General features: G+C 55.1%; 1 protein-coding gene across 25 annotated transcripts in view; it reads left to right on the plus strand.

The window, feature by feature from the left end:
- DENND1A (DENN domain containing 1A) overlaps positions 1-8,966 on the plus strand; it is a 495,329-nt gene extending 486,363 nt beyond the window's left edge. For 17 of the 25 annotated variants that reach the window (XM_072748692.1, XM_072748673.1, XM_072748676.1 and 14 more), the window contains 3 exons: positions 1,363-1,491; positions 4,374-4,632; positions 5,935-8,966. In XM_072748692.1, coding sequence (XP_072604793.1) covers positions 1,363-1,491; positions 4,374-4,632; positions 5,935-7,131 — 1,585 coding nt within the window. In that variant the 3' untranslated portion in view covers positions 7,132-8,966. The remainder of the gene's footprint in view (positions 1-1,362; positions 1,492-4,373; positions 4,633-5,934) is intronic. The other 8 variants (XM_072748682.1, XM_072748687.1, XM_072748691.1 and 5 more) reach the window with 1 other exon arrangement.
- The last annotated feature ends 413 nt before the right edge of the window (positions 8,967-9,379 follow it).

Consider the following 9,379-nt stretch of genomic DNA (forward strand, 5'->3'; position numbering starts at 1 on the left):
GGTGTGCAAGTGCCTGGGGTCTCCGCAGCTCTGGGAGCCAGCCCTGGTTCTACTTTTGAAAGAATAGCATATTCTTGGCAATAGCTGGCTTCGCACCAGTGATGGCAGATCACAGCACAGCCCGCTCTCCCGCTCCCTCACCACCCCCCAGCATGGTTCCCATTCACTCTTTTGGACATGGCACCCTTTTATGAAATGAAACCCAGAAGGAATTGCCTCAGCAGAGAAAGAAATCTGCTCTGAGAGAGGAGAGGAGACTGCCCCACCTTGGGCACACCCTCTCCTGAGCTTCACCACCAACCCCAGGGGTCCTTGGAGCATGCCCAACCCAGCGTGCAGGCCAAGCAGCGGCTGGGGGTGCCAGGGTGACCCAAGCTCAGCCAGTCCAGCTCCCCTCTCCCAAGCCTGCGCTGCTCATGGGCCCTGGTCAGTGTATAATTCATAGCGGCCGCGCGGACCTTCTCGGGGCTGCGTAGTGTTTGTGTTTATAGAGGTAGAGCTCACAGGTGGCTGACAAGGGAGATGTATTTTTTATAACAATGAATATTTAATTTCCACATCACAGATGAAAAAGACTCTCTGAAGAGGCATGTGAGAGAGACTCCTGAGACCAGCCGCTAATCAGAAGAGGGCCTTCTAGCCCGAGCCCCTCCACATGGCTCACTTTCTTCCTTAACTTTCTATTTTTATGTTTTCCTGATTATTGAAGCAGATATGCACATTGTAGAAAGTGTAGAAGACACAGAAAAATAAAGAGGGGGGGAGTGTTACCCCTGATCCTTCTAGCTTTTGTCAACACGCAGGCATATCCCTTTCCAGACTTAATTTTCTCTGCCTTTTCCCATAAATAGGTGAGAGAGAATGTAGTATAATTGCAATTCTGCATCCTGGTGTTGAGATTTTGCTCTTTCATAAACATCATAGTTAATGGGGGGGCTAATATTCAGCCAAGTGTACTATAATTCATAGCCTCCCATTGCTGGAAATTTAGGATGTGCCGTATTTTAATATTACAAACAGTGGTGATGAACATCTTTGTGCATCATTCTTTGCTACATTTAGGGTTATCTAAATGGAAATAGAGCTGTGAGGTCATAGGCGACTGGATCATGTGTTTAAGGCTCTTGACACCTGTGGCAGACTCTCGGTTTCTTTCCTGTTGGGGACCAGCTTCCTCACCTTGGGGCCCTCCCAGCCTCCCAGGCCCTCTGGCCTTCTCCAGGGAGCCTCTGCCTCTGGTTGGAAGGGGGATGCCAGGGCCAGGCGCTGAGCCCAGAGGCCCCCCCACTCCCCCAGCCCACCACATGGAGTTCCAAGGGTGCCTCCTAACTACCTCTTCTCTCTTGTCTTCCTCTGCCCCAGCCTGGTAAAGCCCTTGCGACACTATGCGGTCTTCCTGTCCGAAGACTCCTCTGACGATGAATGCCAGCGGGAAGAGGGCCCGAGCTCTGGCTTCACTGAAAGCTTTTTCTTCTCCGCCCCCTTTGAATGGTCTCTCCTTCCTTCTTCCATTTCCTTGAGTTCGGCTTGGTGACACTCCTGGGCCGCATGGGGGTGGGGGGCCGGAGCCGTTTGCCCCCTGTGTGTAGGGAGGGCCATCTGGAGCTGCTGCCTCCTGGTGCCCCCATGCCAGCTTGAGGGGTGAGTGCCCCCCTGTGTGCCTCTGCCCAGGACCCACATTGTACCAGCCCCACAGGCTCTGTGGTGAGGAGTGAGGGGAGGGGAGCAGTGGGGCCTGCAGGTGTGCAAAGGAGGCATGAGTCCCGGTCCCTTACCCAGGCAGTGCACTTGACTGTTAACCCGACTGGGTGTCGATGCCCAGGCCTCCTCTTATTGGGAGGTGATAAGCTCCCAAAGCTATACAGATGGAGGGTCAGATTTTAAGTTTAAAAAAAAAAAAAAGTACTGATATGGAGTGTATATGATTGCTGATAGATCCAATTTTAATTGGATATATGCTGCTGAAGCGAGCATATAATTGCTGATAGATCCAAATGTTTTACCAATCTGCCTGTGAGATGATTTTTTATTATTGTTGTTGTTATTGTTTATAGCCTGAGCCTCACACTAACTGAAAAGAAGATCCACCCACAACCCAGCCACCCTCCCACCCCACTCCCCACTCCCTGGCATTAAGCTTTGGCAGTTTCTCTTCCTTCCCCAGTTCTCATCTCCACAGGTTCTCTGGGGCTGGGATTGAGCAAAGGGACAGCTTCTGTCTGTGTCAGTTAACAAAGCTGTAGTGTTTTTAATGGGAGCCTTTAAAGGAAGACAGCTGCCCTTCACCCATGGAGCCCACACCCACCCTCTAGGGAGTGAGCTATTAAAACCATCTTATAGAAGAGGAGGTCCGTCCCTCCATTCCCCCTCTCAGTTCCCTTCCCGCCAGCCAGGCCTCTGGGTTCCTAAGAACTCCAGATAAAACCCACCAGCTCTGCTTCTCTCATTGCCCCCCAGGGGTAGGAGGATTCTGGCCCTTTCTGCTTCCAGCCCACCAGTGACCCTGGCAAGTCAATCTCCTTCACTCACATGCCATCTTTTCTGCACATTAAATCTTTTTCTTTAAAAATGTTCTGTTAAAACTTTAAGTTAACTTTGTCCTAAGCAGTAATATCTGTTTGGCCTAACGTAATCATACCATTGGCCTAACGTATCAATTATTATTTCTACTATTAGTCAAAATAAAGATAGAACCGGGATGCCTGGGTGGCTCAGCAGTTGAGCATCTGCCTTTGGCTCAGGACGTAATCCCGCAGTCCCAGGATGGAGTCCCGCATCGGGCTCCCTGCATGGAGCCTGCTTCTCCCTCTGCCTATGTCTCTGCCTCTCTCTCTGTGAGTCTCTCATGAATAAATAAATAAAATATTTAAAAAAATAAAATAAAATAAAATAAAGATAAGAACCATTGGAATAAGAAATATATCAACTCAAAATCACCTTGCAGGTAAAAGCACTCTGCCTCGGTGACATCCAGGGTCTCCCCCACCAGAGTCCAGTGGGTCTCCTCATTATTTTTTAATTCATTGATGCCTTAATTATTTAAATAGTGACTAGTGCTCACTCCCTCAGCCATGACCTATGAAAAGTATAGGCTTTTGTGTGTCTGTGTGATTAAAAAGGAAGTGGCCCACATGTTAACTATGCTGGAGTTAAATAAATAAAAATAAATTACACAGGAAAAGCAAAAAAAAAGGGGGGGGGATGGAACTGGCCCACTCTAAGTCAAAATTTAAAAATAAAATGATTTTTTTTTTTTAAAGAATACATTTCCTTCCTTAAGCATAAGGAGCACACTGACTTTTCCTTATCCCCCTTCATTGTGTTCACTTGGTTTCCTTGGTCAGACGGCTTAGAGTGAGTGGAAACTTTTGAAGTCTCTCATACTCGGTGTCCATTGGTACTTTTTGCTTTGTGACATAGGGTGAGTTGCTTAGCCTCTCTGAACTCCAGCGAGATACCAAAGGCTGATGGAGTCCTTGTAGAGGACTGAGCCCTCCCTTCTGCTGTGCATTCCCAGCCCTGGTTCCTGCAAGGGGGCCTTTAGGACCAGCAGGTGGCGCCCTCCCCCTCCCCCCACCACGGGAGCCATCTGCTGGATCTGCTGGGACACGGGGACAGAACCAACGCCAGCCTCTGTCCTGGCCCTGACTCAAGCCAAGGCTGATCCAGGCACCATTCTCCACAAACCCAGCGGCGCCCCGGGGTTGAGGCTTGTGAGAAAGTAAAGTAAGAGGAGCCTTTTGTCACCTATGCCGGGGTCAGACATACAGAATGCTGTGAACAGCCTGTGTGTGCCTGTTGTGTGCCAAGCACTGTGATAGTTTTAGTCACGTAATCACCACCGCCACCTGCAAGGGAGGTGCGCTCTGGAATGGGGGAAGAGGTTGAGGTTCAGAGAGGTTAAGAGGCTTTCCAAGGTCCCATAGCAAGAAAGGGTAATACCAGAGCTAGAACAGGAGCACAGTCTGAGGCCCCAGTGGGTCCCCGCGAGGGTCCAGAGCCACCCTGGGCAGTTGCCCTGGGGAAACTTCCCCAGCCCGGGCCCCTGGGAGCCACCGGGAAGTGGGAGTGCAGAAGCTGCACTCTGCCCTGCTCCAGGCATGTCCCGTTCCTCATGCCTCGTCAGGGTGGCCTGTGAGCCCACTGGCCAGTTATTTGGTGGGTCCTGTGGTTTTCAGGGGACCTCAGTGGATCCCCCAGTGCGAGTGCCACTGCCCAGACCCCAGCATTCACCGGGACCCCAAGACACTCTCCTGTCCCCAAAGCTCCTGGGTGGAACTCCTCAAAGCCCAGGAGTTCCTGGGGTGGGGGCTGCTTGCTCCTCCTGTGGAGGCTCTGGGCGGGAGAATCCAGCCTGCTCTGCCTCCTCCCAGGCCTCTGCCGTATCGGACGCTCAAGGAATCAGACAGTGCAGAAGGCGACGAGGCAGAGAGTCCAGAACAGCAAATGCGGGAGCCCACGGGCCCTGCCCCAGCTCCACCTGACCGGGCTGCCAGCATCGACCTTCTGGAAGACGTCTTCAACAGCCTGGACATGGAGGTGCCACTGCAGCCACTGGGCCAGGCAAAGAGCTTGGAGGACCTTCGGACCCCCAAAGACCTGAGGGAGCAACCGGGAACATTTGACTATCAGGTATGATGCCAGCAGGGATAGGGACCTGCCAGGGCTGGTGCTTTTCACACATGAGGCAGGTTCCCCCATGTGACAGTGAAGGAAATCGGGGGAGAAACAGCAACTTCTACAGGGTCAGCCGATGCTTAGGGTCATTCTGCCTGCAAACCCTGCCCCGGGCAGGCCAGCAGCCACTGATGACTATAGAAATGTGACACCCGATGGAAACCTGCTCCTCACTTCCATTTGTGCATCAGACAGAGGTGTGCCAGTGCTCCGAGTCACTGTCCCAGGGCCCCAGCCTCCACCCTCTGGCAGCTCTTTGGACCCCTGATGGAATTGGGATTGCTTCCATGCCCACCAAGTCTCCTTGGAGAGCCTGTGGATCACAGTTCCTGGATTCTGGATTACTTGCATGGGACCACTGCTCCTCCATTGTGCCCTTCCAGTCTATCATAGCCCCTCTTGCCTGTTTCCCCACTTGCAAGTGGAGGCTGTGACTGAGTCACTGGATCTGTGGAATTCACAAAGCTGCCACAGATGCAGTGATTCATGCCGCCCTCCTGCAGGGCATTACTTACTGTTCCCTGCCACTGCAGCCCAGGTAGTGTGACTCGTGGGTAGCACAGCCGGGACATGGGCCCAGTCCTGCCAACCACGGAAGACACCTTTGCCCAGGCCCCATACCTCATACATCCTCGAGCTCACAGGTGATTAAAAGTGCCCACATACTTTGAAAAGTAAAAAAGAAAAAAAAAAAGAAAAGTAAAAAAGACCCAGCCAGTAGATGTCTAATAAATGGAGTCATTTTCCTTTTTTTTTTTTTTTTAAGATTTTATTTATTCATAGAGATGCAGAGAGAGAGAGAGAGAGAGGCAGAGACACAGGCAGAGGGAGAAGCAGGCTTCATGCAGGGAGCCTGACGTGGGACTCGATCCAGGGTCTCCAGGATCATGCCCTGGGTTGCAGGCGGCGCTAAACCGCTGCGCCACTGGGGCTGCCCTGGAGTCATTTTCCTAAAACTACTTGGCAACACTGACGTAAAAGGATAGGGCTTTCTCTAGACTCCCTGTGTACAGGGAGAAGATAGCCCTCCTTGGAGTCTGAAAAGTGAGAACGGTAAAGAAAGCCCGGGCTTGGCGTCTGGACTGACCCTCTCTGCTGGTGACCTAGGCCCAGCCCCCTGGCTGCTCTGGTCCCAAGGAGCTGATGGGCCACATGCCTGGGAACAAGCAATGGGAGGGGCAGGGGGAAGGGTATCTGCTGCCTTCCAGTCTGTCTGGGTCCATCTCTGGTCACTGCCTCCCTTGTTCTCTCCAACAGAGGCTGGACCTGAGCAGGAGCGACAGGAGCTACGGGATGCCAGTGGCCTTGAAGCTCACCCACCCATACTATAAGCTCTGGAGCCTGGGCCAGGATGACATGGCCATCCCCAGCAAGCCCCCGGCCACTTCCCCCGAGAAGCCCTCAGTCCTTCTTGGGAAGTCCCTGGCTCTGCCTCGCATGCTGCCAACCCAGGACAGCATCCTGAATTCCGGTGACAAGGAAGAGGCCCCCACCCCCACTCCGGGCAGCATCACTATTCCCCGACCCCAGGGCAGGAAGACCCCGGAGCTGGGCATCGTGCCTCCGCCCCCCGCCGCCCGCTCGTCCAAACTTCAGGCTGCCAGCGCAGCCCTCGGGGACCTCTCCTCGGAGCGGTTCCAGGCTGAGCGGGAGAGGCGAGCCCCCCCAAGTCCGGCGCCGTTCCCGGGGCACCTCCCCAGTGCTGCCCCTCAAGCACCCACCGAACTGCTGCAACCACTCAGCCTGGCCCCCGGGGCTGCAAGCACAGGCAGCGATGCCCTGCTGGCCCTCCTGGACCCTCTTCACACAGCCTGGTCAGGCAGTGCTCTTCCCCCAGGCCCTTCAGCCCCAAATGTAGCCACCTCATTCACCCCCCAGTTTAGCTTCCCCCCAGCAGGGAACCTCACCCCATTCCCACAGCCATCGCTCAATCCCTTTGTCTCATCTATGCCGGCAACACTGCCCGCTGTGCCCCTGGTCTCCACACCAGCCAGGCCTTTCGGGGCCCCTCCTGCTTCCTTGGGGCCCGCTTTTGCCCCCAGCCTCCTGCTGTCCAATTCTGGCTTCTGTGTCCCACATAGATCTCAGCCCAACCTGTCTGCCCTCTCCATGCCTAACCTCTTTGGCCAGATGCCCATGGGTGCCCACACCAGTCCTCTGCAGCCACTGGGCCCCCCAATGGTCGCCCCTTCACGGATCCGAACGTTGCCCCTGGCCCGCTCAAGTGCCAGGGCTGCTGAGGCCAAGCAGGGGCTGGCCCTGAGGCTCGGAGACCCCCCGCTCCTTCCTCCCCGGCCCCCACAGGGCCTGGAGCCAGCACTGCAGCCCTCTGCTCCTCAAGAGGCCAGAGACCCCTTTGAGGAATTGTTACGGAAAACCAAGCAAGATGTGAGCCCGGCCCAGGCCCCGGGCTCGGTAGAGCAGCTCAGGAAGCAGTGGGAGACCTTCGAGTGAGCCAGGCGCACTGAGAGCGAGGGCGAGGGGGCCGCGCTGTGCTGCCTGCCGCTGTGCTCCGCTGCTGGCTGGCCCTGCTTTCCCTGCTGCTCTGTTTATGCCCAGGTTCTACTGGCGGGAAGGGATGGGACCCTCTCTGCCCCCCCTCTTCCCCTACACACCACCCATCTCTGAGGCCTGGCCACTAGAGAATGGTGCCAGTTCTGGCCTAGGAATGGACCTAGACCCTGGGCACCCATCCCACCCTGCCATCACCCCTCCCCCACACCCGAATAGGTTTTGCACTAAAGAGGTCAGCTGGGCGAACGATTGCCCCAGACCAAGTCCTACCCTCCTTCCCCCTGGAAGCCTCCCACTAGGAGCCCCAAGGCCACGGGGGCCTCTCCTCCGCAACCCTGACTTTTTGACCCAACTGCAGCCTGGCCCTGTGGACCAGCGCGGGTGGCAGTGGTAGTCTCAGCATGAGCTCGTCTGCACCAGACACATGTGGCTTGCAGTTTGGAGTAAGGAGAACCTCCCTACCTGGTGGGGCATTTCCAAACCATCTCTAGCAATACACACTCTCGTTCGTTCTTTTGTGGGTCTTCATCCCGGCTGCCAACCTTCAGTTTCTGGTTTGGTAGGGATTTGGGGCTGAGGGATTCTAGGGAGCCCTCTGATAGCTAGACGCAGCCCCAGCCAGCCCTGTACAGGGGCTGGGAGCACCAGCAACTCTGATTTGTAAAAGAAAAAATAGCGATGGGAAAATTGAGTGCATTAGGAGGAGTCAGGCCACCATTCTGTGCTCTCCCTCTGGGCCGGGGTTTCGTGGGTCTCCGGTCGCATGGGACCCTGGGGGCAGAGCTGAGAAGCAGGTCCCCGGTTTCCAACTGGGAGGACAAGCTTAATGCTGCAGGCTGATGCAGGGGGGCCCCCCGCCGCCCAGGCTCCCAGGGTCAGGACCCAGCTGGGACAAAGTTGGCTTCTGGCAGCTGAGAGGCAGAAGGGCCAGGAGCCATCCCCTCCCCAACCCACATAGCACAGAAATTCCTGAGGCCAACGTCACCAAAGTTCAATTGAAATGTTTTGTTATTGTTTCTTTTATCTACCTTTTCCTTTTTACTTTATTGATTTGATGAATCTTTAAACTGACTAGTTTCAATAAACTGAGTTAAAATATGGCCCAACCATTTAAGAAAACAACCATCTGAGACATGCAGGAAATTGTGAACATTTTGACCTGATTTCTCATTTCCTATTTGTGAGTGGTCACACAGTCTCAGGGGTGTCTGACAGGGCAAGGGGGTTCCTGGAGGCCCCTGTAACCCCAAGGAGCTTTGTCACTGAGGGGCCCTGTATGGGTCCAGGAAGCCTGGAGGCTAGGCCCTGAGCCTCTTGGCTGGGGGGTGTGAAGAGCTGCAGGCCCATCACACCATCCCTTCCTTAGTGGGTCACGACCCCCTGGGCAAGTTGCTCTCAAGCTCTGCATGTTCTCTGGCCGCTGAGGTGGCAGGGGAGCTGTGTGATGTCTAGGCACATGGGCACCTCCAGGACTCTCAGGTGTTTTTGGCACAGGTTCCAGATCCACCCATCCATCCCGGGCAGACCCCTGAGCCCCATCAGGGACAGGGCAGCCTCCCCACCCTGCCTCACCCCCACAAGCAGAGTATAAGGGATACTGGGGGGCCCTGGGGAAGCAGAGTCCACCCTGCTGTCTGTCTCCCCCGCTGTGCTGGGGGCTGGTGGCAAGAGCACGCCCACGTTGACACGAGCATTGTTGTCTTCACTTGCTGGCCTGAGTTTGCACCCGAGGATGAATGTTATGTGCACATTCAATAAAATCTTCTTGGGGAGAAGGTTGGCATTCCTGTGTCCTGAGGCAGCTCTGGGGTGCAGGGAGGGCTCAGAGCAGTGAGCGAAGGACTGGGCCCCTGGCCCCCTCTGCAGCCTGTTCCATTTGAGCCTCTGAGCCCAGGCCCTTCCCTGTCCCAAGCAGCGCATGAGGAGGAAGGAGCTGCTTACGGGCACGCACAGGCTTGGCTGGTCCACAGAGCAAGGCTGCAGGTCACCGATGGTGTGAAGAGTGCCCAGACTCCAGGGAACAAGTTCAAGGGAACAGCAGGAAATTCCGCCCCCTAAGATCTCTCACCAGCGCCTCTGCTGGATGCCTGTGTTGGGAGAGCTGGACCGGGCACCGAGAGAGGGGCTAAATACACCCAGCAGCCCCTGATCTGGTCATGACCCCTCCTCTGGCTGCCCTCGAAAAGGA

This window comes from Vulpes vulpes, chromosome 2 (assembly GCF_048418805.1).
Source record: "Vulpes vulpes isolate BD-2025 chromosome 2, VulVul3, whole genome shotgun sequence".
Taxonomy (NCBI): Eukaryota; Metazoa; Chordata; class Mammalia; order Carnivora; family Canidae; genus Vulpes; species Vulpes vulpes.